Source organism: Lissotriton vulgaris, chromosome 9 (assembly GCF_964263255.1).
Source record: "Lissotriton vulgaris chromosome 9, aLisVul1.2, whole genome shotgun sequence".
NCBI lineage: Eukaryota > Metazoa > Chordata > Amphibia > Caudata > Salamandridae > Lissotriton > Lissotriton vulgaris.
The window spans coordinates 1,244,443,683-1,244,467,149 of NC_141697.1; the positions used below are offsets into that span (position 1 = coordinate 1,244,443,683).

Sequence of the window (23,467 nt, forward strand, 5' to 3'; positions counted from 1 at the left end):
TGTGGCGGGATTAGATCCCCGGCATTATCATCATCTGTATCATTTGTATGGGCAGAGCAAGAATGATCAGACTCTGACTGGTCATCTGTGGTGTGTATAGGGTCAGGTCAGAGAAAGACCCCTTTCTCCTTTTAGAGGGGAACAATCATAGGAAGACAAGGAAAAGGATATAAAAGACCCTTGGGACTGAGGCGCCTAAGCCATTCGCTTTTTAGAAGAGGTGTGTAGCTGTTTTGCAGATTGCGACCCCCTTCCCTGAGTCACTTCAGAGTCTTGTTTCGGATAAGGGGGTACATATTTTATTAGCTTTTGAAAGGAGTTGACAATTGAGTGACTTAATATGTCCTACATCGATGCTGAAACAGTGGACGGCATGACATCCTGCCCCGTAACTGGTTGATCACAGGCAGACTCCTGCCTAGGAGGCCCTTCCTGGCAATCATCTTCCACAGAGGCGTCAGAGTCATTAGGCTCTGAATTTCGTGAAGGTTTAAAATAGCGAGCCTTTTAAGACCGCTCTTATCTACGCCATCCATTTTACTTGAGTAGAAAACAGGGTGAAAAAAACGGAACATTAAATATAAACAACATTATTGATGTAGAAAAGCGCAAATATATTTAAAGAAATAAGAAATTCTTTGGGGTATATTCTCAAAGACACATCGCAGATTTAGCGGCACTTTTCCGCCACAATAGATTTATCACCCTATTCACAAGCCTGCGCTAACAGCAGACATTGTACCAAATGAACACACCACACACTTCCAATACACAATCATACAACTCACAACTGGGAACGCACACAAAAAAATCACATACAACATGCCAAACAACATGCCCACCTACCAGACACAACAACACAAGTAACTGTAGTAACAGCAGCCAGACCTGTAGACAAATCATCCACAAAGGTTTGGCACCTTTGCCACACAATTGCAGAATGTGGGGAGATGTGGGAACAAAGAATGTGTGAAGGAGGCAAGTCACCCATGAATAAGAATGTACACAATGCCAAGTGTGGCGGTGATGTGCTGGACAGCCTTAAGTATGCAGAGCACTGACATGTCCATGTGGACATATACTGCTGGTGTTTGTAGTGTTGTGGACAGTGGACGCAATCATGTTACCTCAGGCCACGACATCATCGCAGGCTGCACACTTGCTCAGCTCTTCCGGTGGGAGTAACTCAGTGCACCACAAGTCATCGCCACGTGGAGGTAGGTCTGTGCCGGACGCAGTGCCTCAGGTGCCACTACCTCAGTGCACCGCAAGTCATCGTCTTGTGGGGCTAACCCACAAGCCCGCCTCCAGCAGCCAACAGCATGTCCTCGGTAACGCCACTGGAGCCCTTCACAGTCACTGGACCACCCCAATCCCAGGCAGGTTACTGGAAAGCCTGGGTGGAACGTCTGGAGACGTACTCCGAAGCGCACGACATCCCAGCGCCGGCAGGCCACGCGTAGGCGTGTGGGGAGTGTGAAGAAATGGCCCAGGGCTCTGGGCTTGGTTCAGTTCTGGGCTCTAGGCGTGGTTCAGTTCCGGGCTCAGGGCGTGGTTCAGTTCCGGGCTCAATGCATGGTTCCGTTCCGGGCTGGCCACAAAAGTGACTATGGCATGTGTCTCTGTTTTAGTGTCGGCACACTCGGGCCTTAATCAACAATGTTGCAATGCAGCATGCACCCGGAGGGCGGGCTTTCCCGAATGGATCGATAAAAGAGCGCAAGACTGCTCGGGGTCTTGGCTTATACATGTCAACTGTTGTGTGTGTATCTTCATTGCAGCAGCATAAGCCTCAGGTGCCACTACCTCAGTGCACCACAAGTCATCGTCTTGTTCCACCCAGGCAGGCCGCTGGAAAGCCTGGGTGGAACGCCTGGAGAGGTACTCCGAAGCGCACGACATCCCAGCGTCGCGGCGGTGGACCACGCGTAGGCGTTTGAGGAGTGTGAAGAAATGGCCCGGGGCCATGGCGTGGTTCAGTTCAAGGCTCAGGGCGACAATGTTGCAATGCAGCATGCACCCGGAGGGCGGGCTTGCTCGAATGGATAGATAAAAGAGCGCAAGACCACTCGGGGTCTTGGCTCATACATGCCAACTGTTGTGTGTGTATCTTCATTGCTGCAGCAAAGGCCACAGGCCTAGGCTCAATCGCAGCGCAATTTCAGCCAGGCCTGAACTCTTCAACTGTGTCCACCCTATCCTTACCATAGGCCTACACACATGTGTCCGCCCACCTTCAACGCCCCCACATCACAGTGTTGTCAGGCTTGCGGACATGCGCAGACAGGCATGACAATGGTGTGCTGTAGGAGTGCAAGTGATGCAACCGCACACAAGTAAATAAAATAGGCTCGGAGGGAGGGAGGAGGAGCTGTGAGGCTATGTAATACACATTGATCCTGCACGTTTGCCAGAAGCAATACATGGCAAACATGAATCCTAAAGTCGCACAAATCACACGCCACACAACTTGCAAGTCTGCCAACACAACATGCAGAACCAGGTGCGTGGACATCACAGGTGGTAAGCTCCTGTACAGCCCAGACCTTGTGTGCAAAGATGATCATTGTGTGTTGCACAACATATGTGTATGCACTAATGCCCCATGGATACGAGTGCCAGATGCTCTGGACGATGATGATGAAGATGATGCCGGTGGGCCACACCCCACTGCAGCCGCAGCAGGAATAGCCCGCAGGAACACCATCATTGACAATTTCTTCACATGAGCACGTCACATTGGGACAGTCCTTAGCAACCATGGGACAATACAAAATGACCACATGAACAGCACGTGCTAGTAAATTCATTGCAACACACATTCCATGTGTGCATGGCAGTCCTCTGCATTAGCACATCACTCTGACAAGTGTAAGTGCAACATTAAGTGCTTACAATCTCGCAAATAGATGGTGGAGATGTCGCCTCTGTGCAAAGAGGCTGTTTAGGGTGCCATGTATTCGAAATACCATTTCAGGGTGTCAAATGTAGTACGTAATCCCACTCATCAGTGTATCACATGTACAAAAACATGAAATTAAGGCTGTCATTGGTGTTCAAAAAAAGACAACAGGGTGTCATTTGGGGTCAGATATGAAATTGCGGGTGTCATTTGGGGTCAAATATGAACCACACTGATGCAGAGATGCACCCTGTGACTCAAGCCCCACAACATGAGCAACATGGACGTAAGGGGATGGCGTCAGGGGTTGTTTGTGTGCATGGATGTGTCAGAGTGTGACCTGCTCCTTTACGGATGTGGTCCACACTGAGCCACCTCAGTGTCGTGGCGTGCACCATGTCATGATAATTGGATTGCAGCCATGCCAACCGTCATGCAGTGTCACTTGCATTGTCAGTGTGGCCCATGACCCGCGCTGCCGCTCCCTTGAAAAAGCCTGGAAAAAAGACCCAACCACCAGCACCAAGGACGACTTCAAAAGCGCCACCCGCACTCACCACCAACTGATCCGAAAAGCCAAGAAAACAGCATTCAAGGATCGACTTGACAACAACGCCCACAACAGCAAGGAACTTTTCAACATCGTCAAGGAATTCTCCAATCCCTCGACCAACTCAAACAACATCACCCCCTCTCAAACCCTCTGTGACTCCCTAGCCTCTTTTTTCCACAACAAGATTGCAGACATCCACAACAGCTTTGACAACCAACCCGGAAACCAACCCACCCTACCATTTGCTGACCATCTTCCCCCCGTGAACACCCTTAACGCCTGGAACCCAATCTCCACTGAGGACACCATCCGCCTGATGAATTCCATCCACTCAGGATCCCCCACAGACCCATGCCCTCACCACATCTTCAACAAAGCAGACTCCGTCATAGCACCGCACCTCCGAGACGTCATCAACTGCTCCTTCAACTCCGCTACCTTCCCAGAAGTCTGGAAACACGCTGAACTCACCGCCCTTCTGAAAAAACCAACAGCGGACCCCACCGAACTCAAAAATTACCGCCCCATCTCGCTTCTTCCATTCCCGGCCAAAGTCATCGAGAAAGCCGTCAACAACCAGCTCGCCGCCTTCCTCGAAGCCAACAAATCCCTCGACCCCTCACAATCTGGATTCCGAGCAAAACACAGCACTGAGACCGCCCTCATCGCAGCAACAGACGACATTCGAACTCTACTGGACAATGGAGACACAGTCGCCCTCATCCTCCTCGACCTCTCTGCAGCATTCGACACAGTCTGCCACAGCACCCTTCTACAGCGCCTCAGAAACATCGGAATACAAGGAAAAGCACTTGAATGGATCACCTCCTTCCTCTCCGGAAGAACACAGAGAGTCCGCCTCCCACCATTCAAGTCCGAAGCCACGGAAGTCATCTGTGGCGTACCACAAGGATCCTCACTCAGCCCCACCCTCTTCAACGTTTACATGAGCCCCCTCGCGGCCATCGCACGCCAACACAACCTCAACATCATCTCCTACGCGGACGACACCCAACTGATCCTTTCACTCACCAAAGACCCCAACACCGCCAAAACTAACCTACACGAAGGAATGAAAGAAGTTGCCGAATGGATGAAACAAAGCCGCCTGAAACTGAACTCAGACAAAACAGAAGTCCTCATCTTAGGTACATCCCCCTCTGCTTGGGACGACTCCTGGTGGCCGGAAGCCCTCGGAAAAGCACCCATCCCGACAGACCACGCACGGAACCTTGGCGTCATCCTGGATTCTTCACTCTCAATGAACAGACAAGTCAACGCCGTATCCTCTTCCTGCTTCAACATTCTTCGCATGCTCAGAAAAACATTTCGCTGGATCCCCTCCGAAACAAGGAAAACAGTCACCCACGCTCTGGTCACGAGCCGACTGGACTACGGAAACACCCTCTACGCAGGTACCACCGCTAAACTCCAGAAGAAACTCCAACGAATCCAAAACGCCTCAGCCAGGCTCATACTAGACATCCCACGCAACGAACACATCTCTGGTCACCTCAAAGACCTCCACTGGCTACCCGTCAATAAAAGGATCACCTTCCGACTGCTTACCCACGCACACAAATCACTCTACGACATCGGACCAGATTGCCTCAACTCTCGACTGTCCTTCTACACCCCCTCCCGACAACTATGTTCTTCCAGCCAAGCCCTCGCCACCGTACCTCGCATCAACAAGACCACCATGGGAGGCAGATCCTTTTCATACCTGGCTGCTAAAACATGGAACTCACTCCCCGCTCACCTTCGCCTCACCCAGAACCACCTAGCGTTCAGAAAGCAGCTTAAAACGTGGATATTTGACAAATAATCCTCCTCCCCTTCTTAAGCGCCTTGAAACCCTCTGGGTATGTAGTGCGCTATACAAATTTTATGACTTGACTTGACTTGACTTGGGTTCAGCACATGAGCATGGGTTTGTTGTGAGATTAGTGATGTGTGGGGAGGGCCCCCTCTGGGCACATTGTTAACGGGGGTCTACTTGCTGTTTCCATGTGTGCTGCAGTGTGCCAAGGAGATCAGGGACATGATCCAGAGTCATTGTGGGTGTGCACTGTGCTATACTTAATTGTGCATGTGTGCCATTGTGCCCATCTACCCCCGTCCCCCAGTCCCTGGTCATTACTCACCCTGTTGCTGTTGGGTCAGGTCATGTTGAGCAGTGTCCGGTCCCCCAACTCCTGCCACCGTCTCCCCACTGATGACTGTGGACACCATTTCCTCCATCTCGTCCAGCTCCTGCTGGGCGCTGGACTCCCACCTCCAGTCTGCATTGCTGCCTTCTGGTTGTTAGCGAGATTTCAGCTTGGTTTTGTGCTTCACATCATTCCAGCGCTTCTTGGCACTTCACTCCGCCTGCATTCACCTTGGCCAAGATGGACGGCCATATTGCATTTTTAGTTGCCAGTGACAAAGTGGAGGTGATGAACAGTTGTTGGTTGTGTTCTGTCAGCTCCGTAATCAGGTTCTTGTTTTCCTACAGACTGAATTGCGGGTTCTTCTTCTTCTTCTTCTCCTTTCCCTTCTCCTTCCCCGAGGTCCCTGGCAGGTCCTCAGGGGGGGTTCGTGGGTTCTGGTTAGCCTCTGCAGTTTCTCCAACTTCCTCCATGGTGCTTCTCAGTTGTTTGGATTTTGTTTTTATATATTTTTTGTTGTTGAAGCTTTTATGGTGAATTTTCCTGCTTGACGTGGGAATAGCAAGCCTGGCGCTGCTTATCGCTGATATTTTTATCGCTGTTGGGCCCATCGCAACTTTTTTCACTTTCGGGTTTCCTTTTTTATCATTGTCCCTGTAATTTTAACGCGGACATTTGACGCGTTTTTGGGGAACTATCGCCTGTTCGGCGTTAGTTTCCCATGATGGACAGCGTTATGTAAAGTTGGATAATTATCGCACGGCCTTGAAAATATCCCCCTTTGTGTCTCAAGTTGAAGGGATATGAAGAGAAAAAGTGCTCTGAGGCAGACTCACTGCACACGTAAGGAGAGGGTTAATTTATCCAGTAATGGCCCAGTTCAGAGATACAGATATATTTAGGAAGAGAGACTTCACCTGCAGGTCAGCCGTGTCTTCCCAGTCAGTACACCGGAGATGAAGATTTTCTTGAGAATCTTGTGGGTTTGGAACCAGGAAGAGGTCATTCAGTTGACTTGGCTGGTCTTCAGTAGTTTATTGTCAACCACGATTCCAAGGTTCCTGGCTTGGCTGGATAGGATAGGTATGGCTTCCCGGATCAGATGGCCACCAGACATGCACTTAAAGAACTTTGCTTGTGTGCTGGGAGAGGGAGAGAGAGGATGAGTTGTGTGCTATTGGTGTATAAAGTGACATTGATTCCGTAGGTTCTTACAATGTTGGCAAGTGAGGCCATGTAGATATTGGAGAGTGCGAGGCTGAGCGATGATCCCTAGGGGACTCAGCAGATCAGCGTGGTCGTGGTAGGCTACCTTTCTGCGTGCATCCTGTGAGGAAGAAGCTGATCAAACCATGGGCTTTTTCTCAAAATCCTGACTTGTGGAGGCTGTGGATTAGGATCGGGTGGGTAATCAAAGGCCGCTGAGAGGTCAAGGAAGACGAAGGCGGCAGTGTTGCCTACGTACATGATGGTCCGGATATCATCAGTAGTGGTGACAAGGGCTGTTTCACGTGCTGTGGTTTGATTTGAAGCCTCAGGAGGTGGTTGTCATTCAGGTGGTATGCTAGTGGTATGCTAGTCTCTAGTTGATGCGTTTCTCATCAGAGTGATCTAAAGTTATCTGCTGGGGTTGTGTCTGCTGTGCAGTTCTTCAATAATGTCAGGATGGTGGTTTGTTTCCATATGTCCAGAAAAGGTGACCGTGGTTAGTGAGTTGTTGAGGATCAGGATGAGGGCGTTGTAGATAGACTCGAGTCCTCTAGCAAAGGGGAAGTGCATGCAGGAATAAGATGGGACTTGGGTGGATGGATTGCATGGCAGGGGCAGTTGGGTGATGGTGGGCCATCAAGTCAGGGGTTCCTGGAATGCGGGTGAAGGAGCTCTGTGAGAGTAGAGGGGTTGAGTTTTTGGAGTGCAAAGTTTGTGGTACATACCGCATATCTTGTCATAGGGCCACTCACCTGAATTTCCAGGACTTCAGCAAAACAAATATCTTCCTCCCCTTAATAATAATAATAATCCACATTTGTAAAGCACAAACAATCACCCGTAATGGTCTCTAGGCGCTGGGGGCCGCCGGGAAGATTAAGCAAGCTACTGCCCAGAGTCACATGGTGCTGGGCTAATCTGCCGCTGCCCCGGGGATTGAACCGTGAACCCTGTGCTCTGAAGTCAGCTGCCCAGGCCGCTGCACCACACCTCTCCCTGGGTCAATCCTTAGAATCAGAAGAGATGAGCGGTACCGATGACTAACCTTGGGGAAAGAAGGGATGCGGTGGAGAGTGGGAGAGAGGGAGTGATGGTTGTGGTGTACCTGGAGGTCTCAAGAAAATAATGGTGGATGGCTATACTTCTGAGCAGGACCCCTCAAGTTCTAGTGGGAAGGTTCAGTCCTTTAGCCAGGAGAGGTACTCTGCAACAAGAACACAGTCACTTCTGACAATCATACATGAATTCTTAACTATCAATCTGATGTGTGAGTCCTTAATGAAACATATCAAACTAGAATTCCTATAAAAATTCAAGTCCATGTGAAGGGCCTTTGAGCAAACCCTTGTGCGGAATCCTGAGCGCGCGTCCCTCAGCCTCTGCTCAGATGAATCTGAGATCTTTATCTTTCCTTATCCTTGTGTTACTGTACACAAGGAGCCCTTTCCTTTTAGCCAAGGCTTTCATATTCAAACTCAAATTGCTTGAAGAAGTAAGGGGTTAACAAAACGAGAAGGACCCAGTTAGTGCACTGACCAGAGGTCCATGTAATGGGCTGGGGTTGCTGGAGAGTTCAACTGCAGTGAGAGAAGGATGGTCCTTGTTAAGGCTATGGGGGCACAGAGGCCCCAACTTGATGACCAAGTGCCAGGGTTTACGATTGTCAGAAGCTATCACAAAAGGACGAAGTTCCAAGGTAAAGGTACCAAGATATCCTGGGACCAAGAAGCAGAAAACCCTCTACTTGAGCCACCCATAACCATTCAATCACCAGCACCAATTCATCCTCCTATGCCTCCACTTACACCACGCTCATACACACCTCCCGCTCTACCACCACCACACCCGCACACATACACACCTCCCGCTCCACTACCATCACACCCATACACACCTCCTGCTCCACCACCACCACACCCACCCATACACACCTCCTGCTCCACCACCACCACGCCCACCCATACAAACCTCCCGCTCCACTACCACCACACCCATACACACCTCCTGCTCCACCACCACCACACCCACCCATACACACCTCCTGCTCCACCACCACCACGCCCACCCATACAAACCTCCCGCTCCACTACCACCACACCCATACACACCTCCTGCTCCACCACCACCACACCCACCCATACACACCTCCTGCTCCACCACCACCACACCCATACACACCTTATGCTCCACCACCACCACACCCACCCATACACACCTCCCGCTCCACTACCACCACACCCATACACACCTCCTGCTCCACCACCACCACACCCACCCATACACACCTCCCGCTCCACTACCACCACACCCATACACACCTCCTGCTCCACTACCACCACACCCATACACACCTCCTGCTCCTCCACCACCACACCCACCCATACACACCTCCCGCTCCACTACCACCACACCCATACACACCTCCTGCTCCACCACCACCACACCCACCCATAGACACCTCCCGCTCCACTACCACCACACCCATACACGCCTCCTGCTCCACCACCACCACACCCACCCATACACACCTCCTGCTCCACTACCACCACACCCATACACACCTCCTGCTCCACCACCACCACACCCACTCATACACACCTCCCGCTCCACTACCACCACACCCATACACACCTCCTGCTCCACCACCACCAGACCCACCCATACACACCTCCCGCTCCACTACCACCACACTCATACACACCTCCTGCTCCACCACCACCACACCCACCCATACACACCTCCTGCTCCACCACCACCACGCCCACCCATACAAACCTCCCGCTCCACTACCACCACACCCATACACACCTCCTGCTCCACCACCACCACACCCACCCATACACACCTCCTGCTCCACCACCACCACACCCATACACACCTTATGCTCCACCACCACCACACCCACCCATACACACCTCCCGCTCCACTACCACCACACCCATACACACCTCCTGCTCCACCACCACCACACCCACCCATACACACCTCCTGCTCCACCACCACCACACCCACTCATACACACCTCCCGCTCCACTACCACCACACCCATACACACCTCCTGCTCCACCACCACCAGACCCACCCATACACACCTCCCGCTCCACTACCACCACACTCATACACACCTCCTGCTCCACCACCATGCCCATACACACCTCAAGCTCCACCACCAGAGTCTCCTGACAGTTCAGTGAACTCATACTCAGATCCAAGCAGACGCTACTGGGGGGCAGGCCCCTATGACCAACCTCCAGACAGGGGATGGTGATGGTTATAATGCCTATTCCACAGATGAGGTCGATCTGGTGCCATGCCTAGCGAAGCCCTTCCTGGTGGATTATACCCCTGTGTACCATGCCGTGATTTAGAGGAAGGCTCGCCATCATAAAGTTGACATACATTTCCTGTATTAGGAGAATGACTCACTGGTGGAAGCAATCTCCAAGACTAAACACAACGTTCAGACCCTCTCCATGCTCAAGGACAAGTTAAAATCAGCCCCAGACAATTTCAAGGGCACTATCAGGGTGCAGGTGGTCAGGGTACCTCCTGAGAAGGTCAAAGCTTCTCCCAGCGACCATCTCTACATGGGGGGGTTCGGTTCCAAGGCTCCTTCTTGGTGCAGACAGCACAGAAATGAGCCTCAACTCAAGCCATGGGTGACGTCCCCCTCCCTCCAAGATAAGGAACGTAAGTGCACAACGCCGCCTCCAAGCATGTTGGGGCCGCCGCCCAATGGCGTATTGCCAGTTTGGTTGGCTTGCTGTTGTGTTATGGCAGGAATCATTGGACTACGTGCAGTAGCTGGTACACCACCGCCCTGAGACCTACAGGAAAAGGGCTGGCGTTAGTAGCTGAGGGAAGATTCTCTAACTGAATATCCACTCTGCTCTCAGTGCTGCAGATACTGCCTACCGTAGTGTACTCACTGCAATGCATGGCTATGAATCTCTGACTTCAAACCGGAGGTCCAACGCCGCTTCAACTTCCCGTTCTAAGGGAAACACCTCTACAGACCACAAGCGAATCAATGTTGAAAGGATCAAAAAGGACAGCAAGTTTGCAAACTTCATGGGTACACTCTAGTCTGCCATTCCGATGGGGGCAGTTTATAGACAGTAACTCAAAAGAGGGACAAAAAGCACAAAACCCAAACTATCCAATGCCAGCATTAGGCTTTTCATGAGTCACAGGCACACATTGGATACACCAGCTGCAGCTACTCGGGTACCAAAAGCAAAGGCACAGGTAGAGGCAGCTTTAGCTACAGAGACTCCGGGGCCGATTCACAGAACTAACTTAAAACAAAATCCTAAACTTACTACTTTTGGTATTCACAGAAGTTAGGATTTTGTCTTAAGTTTGTCTTAAGACAGACTTAAGACAAAATCCTAAATTAAGTCTGTCTTAAGTCTGTCTTAAGTCTGTCTTTAGTCTGTCTTAAGTTTGTCTTAAGACAATCTTAAGGCAAAATCCTAACTTCTGTGAATAACAAAAGTAGTAAGTTTAGGATTTTGTCTTAAGTTAGTTCTGTGAATCGGGCCCAACACTCTCAACACTGACTGACCCACACTCCCCTCCCCCGATCACACAACACTTGTTGGGGAGGCTAAAGGATTTCAAGCCTTACAAGGAGGAAACCACCTCGGATTAATGATTTGTAGCAGTAGTTCATTTGGACTTCTGCATAGAATTCCACACCCTCCCAACATACCCCCTGTTATAGTGTTGACGGTCTAGTAGTTGGGGTGGGAGGAGCTAGGTGGGCTGAGGGGAAGAGGTGGGGTCAGGAACAGGAAAGGGCAGTTAGTGTAGGGACGGGGACCGAGCAGAAGGTAAAATAAAGAGCTCGTGAAATAGTAAGTCTGAGTCCCTGTGTATCTGTGGGTTGGGACACGACAGCTGGCGACGAAGGTGGGATGAAAAAAGAACCCACCCACAAACGCCCCGTCCCGCAGCGTGGAGTGAGCTCCGCTGTAACGAAGCCCCTGTGGCGCCAGTAACGAGCCCCCAGGAGTGGCCAGATCTCCCCTCACAAGGTGAAGAGGGTCGAGGAAGAAAACGACGGTCCAGCGGACGATCGCTGATGTGCCCTGAAAGAGCGCTAAGGTGGAGCGCCTGAAACGCGGCAGAGAGGAGAAAAAAAAAAGCGCCAAAACGCTGACCGCTGAGCGCGCTGAAGAGCCTGCAGCGCGCTATTCCCGGCGGGAGCCGGAGACGCCCTGAGACTGCCCAGGTGAGCCTGCACCGCCGCGAAGGCGGAAAGAGGCGAAGAAAAGCCCCACGCACGCGCGACCCCACCGAAGCCAGCGCTTCATCAGCCAGTGGCAGCCGAGTTCAAACAGACGGCAGGGGCTGCGTGAGACCAGCACAAGACAGACGACGCTCACCTCAGCACAACGCGAAAGTGCCCAGCTCAAGCGTGAGTCTTCTACCGCCGAATGCATGTGTGTCCAGAGTGAGGGAAGGACCTCGTGGGCTGCAGAGGGAGGCGGCCATCTTAAGGTCAGGCGGCCTAAGGGACAGACCCTATTTGATTGAAAGGCGGCCATCTTTGAGTCAGGCGAAAGGTGAAAACAAGCACTGGCACATCCAAATTGACATTTTGTGGCCTGATAACCCCGCATCCATTGCCAGACAAGTGCCAAACAAGCAGTGGCAGTGGCAGAGAGCAACAGTGAAGGTAAACATTGGTGACCGCAACCAGCGTCAAGGGCAAGCCGAGAAATACCACTGCCAGAATGTCCAACCCTCCCGCGCAAGACGCCCAAAGCCCTGCCCAGAAAAAGGAGGTCAAAGGCACGCATCTGCGTGCGCCGGAACCTTTGATAATTACCACTGGAAGTAGCATGGGCCTGAAATGGCAGGAATGGGTGGAGGACTTTGAGGACTATATCAAGGGCTCCAGAATTGAGACAGACGAGGACAAGATAATAACCCTTCGCAATCTCGGAGGGCGCGAGCTCAGCAAGATAGTGCGAGAGATCCCAACCAACGACGGTGACACCTACATCAAAGTAAAGGACATACTGAACAATCGTTTCCTGCACAAAAGAAACGTTGACTATGAGAGACACAAGTTTCACCAACAGCACCAGGACAAGGATGAGCCACTAACGTCCTTCATACACCGACTAAGGCGTCAGTCACAGTACTGCGACTTCACAAACTTCTCCCCAGATGCGGCCATCAAGTCTCAAATTATCTCGGGATGCCACTCCGAGTCGCTGAGACGAAGACTACTAAGGAAGCCACAAGAGTTGGCGGAAATCGAGGAGAACTCACGAATATATGATCAAGCCGAAGAAAATGCAGCGGAGATCGAAGTTAAACCCAGCACTAGCCGAGAACATGCCAACCGCGTCTCCGATCGACGACATGGCCGACAGGATTACCGAGGCAACCCACGTGACAGATCACGCCGATCCAAATTCTCACCCAGACGCCGAACAGATTACCGGCCAAGAGACTCAGAAAGGAGAGACCGACGACCCGAACGCACAAGACGGTGCTACAGGTGCGGGTATGATTACCCCCACATTGACTCGTGCCCTGCCATGGGCCAACGCTGCCGAAAGTGCGGACGATCTAATCACTTCGAGGTCATGTGTAGCGAGTATCACCGAGAACAACGTAGCGGTGCTGATCGACGCACCAGCCAGCCAAGGTCTTCAAGGACAGAAACCAAGCGGCACCACGCCAGAGCCGTTCAGAATGAACCTGCTCACTCCCCAGCGTCGTCTCACTCCAGTCGTGAGTCCAGACGGTCCAGATGGGATCGCCGATCCCCCTCGAGAGAGTCCAGATCCTCCTCATCCAGGCGATCGGGCTACACCACCGAGTATGTCAACATCGCTGACAACGATCAGCTCAAACGTTACCCCCGGCTCGACATCATGGTGGGCAATCATGCAGCGAAGTTCGTCATGGACAGCGGTGCCTCTCTCAATTACATCTCTGTTGCTGAGCACGAGCGCATGGTTCCCAAGCCCCACCTGCGCTTTGCACCCGTTCGAGTATACACATGGATGGCGAGAAAACCACTCCCATGCCTGGGGAAGTTCGACACCACCCTCACACACGGCGATATCACCATTCCCGCCGTCATTCACGTTATTAAGGGACCTGATGCCGACTGCCTGCTAAGTCTTCCGACTGCGGAGCGCCTACGCCTCGTTCACATTCTTTTCAACATAAACGACAGCTCCAACTACGCTGTGAAGTACCCAGCCCTCTTCAAGGGCCTAGGCAAACTAAAAGGCCGACAAGTACACCTGCACATCAACGAGCGAGTCAAGCCCATTGCTCAACATCCACGGCGAGTGCCGTTTCACCTGCAATCCGCGGTGGCTCAAGAGCTGCAAGACCTTCTGGATGCCGACATCATAGAACGCACCGAAGGACCCACTCCCTGGGTGTCCCCGGTAGTTGTCGTGCCAAAAAAAGGGACCCCCGAGAAAGTCCGTCTATGTGTAGACATGCGCCTTCCGAACACAGCAATCGAAAGGGAGAGACACCCCGGCCCACACCTGAGCGATATGATTACAGCCCTCAATGGAGCCACGGTCTTTTCCAAGCTAGACCTCAACAAGGGCTATCACCAGCTCGAGCTAGATGACAGCTCTCGCTCCATCACCACGTTCGCCACACACCTCGGCCTCTTCCGATACAAACGCCTCAGTTTTGGTGTGTCCTCAGCAGCTGAAATTTTCCAAGAGACAATTCGACTTATCATCCACCACATTCCAAATTCTCTCAACTACAGCGATGACATTCTGGTGTATGGCGCCAACCTCCGAGAACACGACATCGCCCTTGACCGCGTCTGCAGGGCTCTGCTAGACGCAAACCTGACCCTTAATAAGGACAAGTGCGAGTTTCATCAATCGACACTGAAATTCTTTGGACACATTTTCTCATCCAGCGGCATGAAACCAGATCCCGACAAGGTGGCTGTGCTCAACAATACCAAGAGCCCTGAGGATGTAAACGATCTACGCTCCTTCCTTGGGATGGCGAGCTACTGTGCTCGCTACATCCGTGACTACGCCACAATAAGTCATCCTCTGAGGCTCCTCACGAAATCCAACCAGCCTTTTGAGTGGACCTCAGACTGCGAGCGTGCCTTCAGAGACATCAAACGGGCGGTTGAGTCGTCTGACTGTTTGTCTTACTTCAACCCCAAACGCAAAACTGAGATCACCGTGGACGCTAGTCCCGTAGGCCTGGGTGCGATCCTGGCCCAATATGACGACGAATCTGACCAACGGAGGATAATCGCCTACGCCAGCCGCAGCCTCACGGACCCGGAAAGGAAGTACTCTCAGCCTGAGAAGGAGAGCCTGGCGGTCGTATGGGCGTGTGAGCACTTCCACATCTTCATCTATGGGAAGCACTTCACGCTCATTACTGACCATCAGGCACTCGTGACAATATACGGCAACCCGAAGAGCAAGATGCCCCCCAGGATCGAGCGATGGGGCCTCCGGCTGCAGGAATACACCTTTACAATCATTCACAAACCGGGGAAGGGTGACAACCCTGCTGATTACATGTCTCCCCACCCCCGAGACTCTCCAGCACCGACTTCATCCATAGCAGAGGAATACATCCACTTCGTCTCAAACCATGCTCGCCCCCCAGCCATACCAATGGACACCATCCGCGAAGCAACCAACAAAGACGCCGTTCTGCAGATCGTGATGAAGCGAATACTGTCCAACAGGTGGAGGCATCATCCGCAAGATGATGAGGAAAACCCCGATGTCAGAAGTGAACTCCAAACGTTCCGACACGTCGCTGACGAACTTTCAATTACTGAAGATGGCCTTCTTCTAAGAGACCACCGGATAGTCATCCCGGCCACCCTCAGACAAGGCGTAGTTGATCTAGCTCATGAAGGTCATCGTGGGGTCGTCTCCACCAAGAGGGCGCTCCGAGAGCGTGTCTGGTTCCCTGCTCTAGACCAGATAGTCGAAGCCACCCTGAAGGACTGTCATCCCTGTCAGCTAACTGGTCCCAACACGCCGCCGGCACCGCTCCAAATGACCCCGCTACCTGACGGTGTATGGCAAGAAGTTGCAATGGATTTCTACGGGCCCCTGCAGTCAGGGAAATATGTGATCGCCATTGTAGATGAATATTCCCGGTTTCCAGTGGCTCAATTCATCCCGTCCACCAATGCCACCTGCACCCTCAAAGTACTTGAGGAAGTCTTTGCAACCTGGGGTGTTCCCAGAATCATCAAAACGGACAATGGGCCCCCATTCAACGGGCACGAATTCAGTGACTTTGCGAAACAGATGGACTTCCAACACCGCAAGGTCACCCCGCTCTGGCCACAAGCCAATGGAACTGTTGAACGCTTCATGTCCACCATCAAGAAAACCTTCCAACAGGCCACTGCCGAGAAGAAGGACCTGCAAGCAGCATTGAATGAAGTCCTCTGCGCATACCGAACCACTCCTCACTCCACGACGGGTGTCTGCCCTGCCACTCTCATGCTCGGGAGGACACCAAGAACTCGGATCCCTACCTGGGAAGGCGCACTGAGGAGACCCCTCTCAGACCATCAGATCAAAGACATGGCTGCAACAGATCGATATCACAAGGAGAAGATGAAGGAACATGCTGACTTCAAACGGAGGGCCCGATCCCCTTCCCTCAAGGAGGGCGACAGAGTCCTTGTTAAACAGGAACAGCGCCAGAAAACCGACTGTCGCTTCAAAAATGAACCTCTTACAGTTGTGCAGCAGAAAGGCACAATGGTGACCGCGGAGTCAGAGAACAGGCGGGTCACCCGGAACGCATCCCACTTTAAGAAGTGCCCTCCTGAGAAACGTGACTGCACGCCCCCTGCCTCCGTGCCGGAGAACTCTAACCACCCAGAAACAGGCACACCTGACTCTGCACCCTGCATGGAACCAGAACCCGTGGCCGAGACCGCTGTGTCCACCCCGAGTCGCCCGCGACGCCAGGTACAGCCTCCAAAGAGACTGATTGTTGAAATGGACTAATTTCACTTTGCTGTTTTGTTAAGAAAGGGGGAGATGTTATAGTGTTGACGGTCTAGTAGTTGGGGTGGGAGGAGCTAGGTGGGCTGAGGGGAAGAGGTGGGGTCAGGAACAGGAAAGGGCAGTTAGTGTAGGGACGGGGACCGAGCAGAAGGTAAAATAAAGAGCTCGTGAAATAGTAAGTCTGAGTCCCTGTGTATCTGTGGGTTGGGACACGACACCCCCCACCAACACATCCACAGTCAAGACCACCTCATTCTTCTAGAGGGTCAAGTGCTTGTCCAAAAAGGCCCAATCCAGCTCCTGCCACCACACCACAGGCCAACAGCATCTACTCGCTGTATTTCTCATCCCACAGAAGGATGGCTCCTGCGGCCCGTCTCAGGCCTTAAGTCTACTAAAGCCTACATCCTGTTGGAGCACTTTCACATGCCAACATTGCAGGACTTCATCCCTCTGCTCCACCAAGGGGACTTCCTGACAGCACTAGGCCGGAAGGACACCGACTTCCTCACCCCAACCCACCTGCCCATTACCAGCACCTGCGGTCTGTGCTAAATGAACAACACTAATAATTCAAGCCCAGCTCGTCTTGAGTTAGGGTTCAATGCTGTGAACAGGGAAAGCATATCACAAGCAGCAGAGGGTGGTGGCATTTCAGCACCTTCTGCCTCTTTTCCAGTCCACCTGCTGTAAGAACTGCAGTTCAACCCTTGGGTACAAGGGCATCCTGCATAGAAATGGTGCCTTGTGCCAGGCTACACATGCGCCCTCTTCAACCGTGCGTCACAAGGCAATGATCACACGTATAAGGTCATTGGGAGGGTCTAGTGTTGATGAAGGCCGCACTCCGTGCTCTCTGCAATGGTGGAAGCGCAACAGCCGGTTGACTGCAGTCCTTCATGGAACCACTTCTGCAGAAGACCTTTACCACCGATGCATCACACATTGGGTGGGACGCACATCTCGGAAACATGGCTGTGCAAAGTGCTTGGACGCCTCAGAATTAGGGTGCACACATCAACTGCCTCAAGTGGCTGCCAAATGCCCAGCCCTCAAAGCATTCTGCAAGCTGGTTCTGGTGAAGGTGGTCCTCACAACAGCAGTGGACAACATGATGGCCATGTATTACCTACAGAACTGGGGTATTCAACCCCCAGCTGTCTGTGTTAGCACAGGAGATCGGGAACTGGCAATCTGCATGAGGATCTTCCTGTTAGCAGAGCACCCACCTGGGATGGACAGGACTTTGCAGATCTTTAAAGCAGGCGGCCTCCACAAGTCCACGAGTGGGAACTCCACCCACAAGTCCTACACAGATATTGCCAAAAGCTGGGAACCCCAGATACAGGCCTCACGTGCCTCCGAAAACGCAAAAGGCTTGGCTTTGCCTTCAGGTCCACAGTCATTGGGCCATGCACTATGGATGAAATGGTCAGGATTATGTGTTTATTCTTTTTCCTCCTCTCCTGCTCATCCTGTTCGCGGTGAGAAACACGAGGCAGGTATCCAAGACCCTCATCCTGGTGGCCCCAAGATGAGCCAGATAGCTGTGGTACTCAGGGGCGTATTTATGAGGAAGTGGCGGAACGCGACATTGCTTCCAGTTGTGACACTTTTAGTTGATCCCCGTGTTGATTACATATTTCATTAGCACAGAAGGAACAAATAAAAGAAGGCTAGGTGACATATTTGGGGTACAACCAAGTAGCGTACACCTCTATGAATTTTACAATGTTTAGATTTTTTACAAACCTATCAAAACAATGTCCCAATATGGTCCGTTTGGGACATTGAGAAACGTATCGAGCTGTAGAAAAAGCATTTATATAGAAAGCCACGCTATGTTACCGTTACAATTTTCTAATTTTAGGAATGTTTTCCCGTTGCTTAGCAGTTTCATGTATGGAGGACTACTTGAGCTTTTATTTGATGCCATGATGAACTCTGGGAGTTGTAGTCTTGGGCTGCTTCCAGCAAACTGGTCAAATGTGTCCTCTAACTACGTTTTTTCTGGAAAAAGCTAGGGACTGAAAACAAGGAGTCCCGCCAGCACATAACAGTGTTTTTAGGATAAACCTCTGATGCATTACATTTTATGAGAGGAGTATATGAGGGGCTGTTTTTTACTTCTATGTGCTTCCCTGATGTCTTACTGTGTTATAAAGGCCATCAGAATTATTTATTGACCATGCCAGAGGAATTAGTTATTAACCTTCTCAATGCCAGTTAAGCACCTTTAACAGTATAAATAAATAAATAAGAATACGGACTGCTTTTCATCTTTCGCCAAAGCATAAATATAAGTCAATCTTTAAAAACAGCAAAAAGTTATGAAAACGCCCAAACGAGATATTGCCAGTCAAATCAATCAATCAGATGGTTTGTAAAGTGCGAGCTACTCACCCAGAACGGGTCTCAAGGCGCTGAGGGCAGGGGGATGCAGGGGGGTTTCACAGCTCCTGCAGGTTCACTGAGTTCTATCGAAGAGCCAGGTCTTGAGGTCTTTTAGGAACTTGGGGAGTGAAGCAGTCTGTCGTAGGTGGGGAGGGAGTGAGTGCCATGCCTTGGGTGCTAGGAGGGAGAAGGAGCGCCTTTCTTTTCTGATTTTCTTGAACGGAGGTAGGGTTGCGACGAAGAGCTGGGCTGAACTAAAAGAGCACAGGGGAGTATGGAACACGAGGCGGTGGTTCAGGTTGGAGGGTCCGGCGTTGTGGAGGGCCTTTGTGTGCATGGGTGAAAAGCTTGAAAGTGATTCTGTTCTCGACGGGAGCCAATGTAGGGTCGGTAGGTGTTGGCTGATGTGGCAGTGGCGTGGTAGGTTGAGGACTAGTCTGGTGGCAGCGTTCTGGACGTTCTAGAGTTTGTGGGAGAGGTTCTTGTTGATACAGGCATAGAGTGCATTGCTGTAGTCCACTCTGCTACTGATGGGGGCGTGGGTGACCGTTTTCCTGTGTTTGGGGGAGGGATGAACTTGAAGGTCTGGCAGAGGGTGTGGAAGCAGGAGGAGGTGACGGCGTTGATCTGGCGGTTCATTTTGAGTTCGGAGTCCAGGATGATCCAGAGGTTGCCTGCGTGGTCCGTGGGTGTCCCCGACGGCGGGGGCCACCCGGTGTCGTTCCAGGCATCGGGGTGTGGGCCCAAGATGACTTTCTCTATTTTGTCCGTGATGAGCTGGAGGCAGCTGCTCTTCATCCATCTGGCGACGGCTTCCATTCCGTCTTGAAAGTTGCGTTTGGTGATGTTGGGATCGTTGGATAGGGAGAGGGTGTCGTCTGCGTATGATGTGATATTGAGTCCGTGTGCTCTTGACGATGGCTGCGAGCGGGGCCATGTAGATGTTGAAAAGGGTCGGGCTGATGGAGGATACTTGTGGGACTCCGCATATGGTTGGAGTCCGTTCTGAGAGGAATGAGGGAGTCTGACTCCTTGCGCTCTGCCGGCGAGGAACAAGAGGATCCAGTTGAGGGCCTTGTCCCGGATTTCTGCGTTGTGTAGTCTGCGGGCTAGGATGTGGTGGGAGACAGTGTCGGAGGCTGCAGAGAGGTCGAGGAGGATGAGGGCCAAAGTCTCCCCTCGGTTGAGGAGGGCGCTGATGTCCTCTGTTGCTACGAGGAGTGCGGTTTCGGTACTGTGGGTCTTTCAGAATCCTGATTGGGAGGGGTCGAATGACTTTGGCCGGATAAGGGAGTAGGGAGATCCGTCTGTAATTCTTGAGGTCTGTGGGGTCCGCTGAAGGTTTTGTTCAGGAGAGGGTTGATCTCGGCATGTTTCCAGTCGTCGGGAAAGAAGGTGGCCTTGACGGAGTGGTTGATGATACGTTGAAGTTCAAGGGCGATAATGTCATCGACTTTGTGGTAGATTTGGTGGGGGCAAGGGTCCGCCAGAGTGGGTGGTCTTCATTGTCCTCAGAGTGATTTTGATGCGGAGGGCGGTCCAGCCATTAAGTGTCGGTTGCCTGCTGCTGGGAGCAGTTGGAGAGTGTTCCTCGTGGGGGTTGTTGACGTCGAAGTTGTCATAGATGGTCTCGATTTTTTTGATGAAGTAACAAAATGACTTTATTTAGTGATGGGCGTGCTTATGTATGCCTGAAACGGAGCATGTCATTATAGTGTTTTGAACATTTGTTTTATGTTTGCTACATTGACACTCTTAGTTTTACTAGGTTCCGTTTAAAAGCGTGGGTTATCATTTCTGTTTCCTCAAATGCAGTGTGTCTTGCTTTTGGGAAGGTTTGCTGACAAATCAGTCAATGTCTGCGTGCCCAGATGACCTGTGCACGCTGGTCACAATAACATATTAGTGTTTATGGCTATGGTACATAGCTCTTTCCTTTTAAACAGACAACAAAGTATTCAATTGAGTGCCGCCACTGTACACTTGTCGTTTTGCTAATCTTGTGTTGGTCAGTGCTTAAATGTTCCTTTTGATGGCTGTGAAAGGAGATCACTACGCTATAAAAGAGCATATTAGCATAACTGTTTAGATCGCTTTCGGTGCTAACACTAGCTTGTGTGTTCTTGGCCCGTAAACATTGCATGACCGATTGCAATTAAATTTTATTTAGTTTAAGACAATTGCGTCCCTCTCTTTCTTCCTTTCTGTCTAGTCTGTGCAGCTCTCACCCCTATCTATTCACCATATCACACAATTCCACTACACAAATATGCTTCACAACACAGAATTTCACCCCACATAATTCCAAACCAACTAGCATAATTCCAGTCCACACCACATACACCAGCTCCACTCCAAACCACAATACATGGGTAAAATACATTGTGTCATTCACAACTTCAATAGCTCTAGCTCTCACCAATGCCAGGCCTATTGCATTGCAAATGCTTGTTTAAGCTTGAGCCCTGTGACCATTCTGGTTTCAAGATCCAGGGAGCTCTGGTAAAGAGTAGGCACTCTGCAGCACACATGGGCAGTGCCAAGGTCAGCCATTCACCCAGGCCCAGAGGCTGGCACCCAGGCCGGGAGGCTGGTACCCAAGCTGAGGGGCTGTCACCCACGCTGAGGGGCTGGCACCCACGCTGAAGGGCTGGCACCCATGCTGAGGGGCTGTCACCCATGCTGAGGGGCTGACACCCAGGCTGGGAGGCTGGTACCCATGCTGAGGGGCTGGCACCCACGCTGAGGGGCTGGCACCCACGCTGAGGGGCTGGCACCCACGCTGAAGGGCTGGCACCCATGCTGAGGGGCTGTCACCCACGCTGAGGGGCTGGCACCCACGCTGAGGGGCTGGCACCCACGCTGAGGGGCTGGCACCCATGCTGAGGGGCTGGCACCCACGCTGAGGGGCTGACACCCAGGCTGGGAGGCTGGTACCCATGCTGAGGGGCTGGCACCCACGCTGAGGGGCTGGCACCCACGCTGAAGGGCTGGCACCCATGCTGAGGGGCTGTCACCCACGCTGAGGGGCTGGCACCCACGCTGAGGGGCTGGCACCCACGCTGAGGGGCTGGCACCCACGCTGAAGGGCTGGCACCCACGCTGAGGGGCTGGCACCCACGCTGAAGGGCTGGCACCCACGCTGAGGGTCTGTCACCCACGCTGAGGGGCTGGCACCCACGCTGAAGGGCTGGCACCCACGCTGAGGGGCTGGCACCCACGCTGAAGGGCTGGCACCCACGCTGAGGGGCTGGCACCCACGCTGAGGGGCTGGCACCCACGCTGAGGGGCTGGCACCCACGCTGAAGGGCTGGCACCCACGCTGAGGGGCTGGCACCCATGCTGAGGGGCTGGCACCCACGCTGAGGGGCTGGCACCCACGCTGAAGGGCTGGCACCCATGCTGAGGGGCTGTCACCCACGCTGAGGGGCTGGCACCCACGCTGAGGGGCTGGCACCCACGCTGAAGGGCTGGCACCCACGCTGAGGGGCTGTCACCCACGCTGAGGGGCTGGCACCCACGCTGAAGGGCTGGCACCCATGCTGAGGGGCTGGCACCCATGCTGAGGGGCTGGCACCCACGCTGAAGGGCTGGCACCCACGCTGAGGGGCTGGCGCCCACGCTGAGGGGCTGGCACCCACGCTGAAGGACTGGCACCCACGCTGAGGGGCTGGCACCCATGCTGAGGGGCTGACACCCAGGCCGGGAGGCTGGTACCCATGCTGAGGGGCTGTCACCCACGCTGAGGGGCTGGCACCCACGCTGAGGGGCTGGCACCCACGCTGAAGGGCTGGCACCCATGCTGAGGGGCTGTCACCCACGCTGAGGGGCTGACACCCAGGCTGGGAGGCTGGTACCCAAGCTGAGGGGCTGGCACCCACGCTGAGGGGCTGGCACCCACGCTGAGGGGCTGGCACCCACGCTGAAGGGCTGGCACCCATGCTGAGGGGCTGTCACCCACGCTGAGGGGCTGGCACCCACGCTGAGGGGCTGGCACCCACGCTGAGGGGCTGGCACCCATGCTGAGGGGCTGGCACCCACGCTGAGGGGCTGGCACCCACGCTGAAGGGCTGGCACCCACGCTGAGGGGCTGGCACCCACGCTGAAGGGCTGGCACCCATGCTGAGGGGCTGTCACCCACGCTGAGGGGCTGGCACCCACGCTGAAGGGCTGGCACCCACGCTGAGGGGCTGGCACCCACGCTGAAGGGCTGGCACCCACGCTGAGGGGCTGGCACCCA

The 23,467-nt window shown here is 52.9% G+C and overlaps 1 protein-coding gene across 1 annotated transcript in view; it reads left to right on the plus strand.

The window, feature by feature from the left end:
- Positions 1-23,467, plus strand: part of LOC147693179 (uncharacterized) — a 708,628-nt gene that overhangs the window by 572,573 nt on the left and 112,588 nt on the right. The window contains 4 exon segments of the mRNA XM_086939582.1: positions 12,525-14,232; positions 14,395-15,036; positions 15,238-16,017; positions 17,513-18,264. Coding sequence (XP_086795708.1) covers positions 12,525-14,232; positions 14,395-15,036; positions 15,238-16,017; positions 17,513-18,264 — 3,882 coding nt within the window.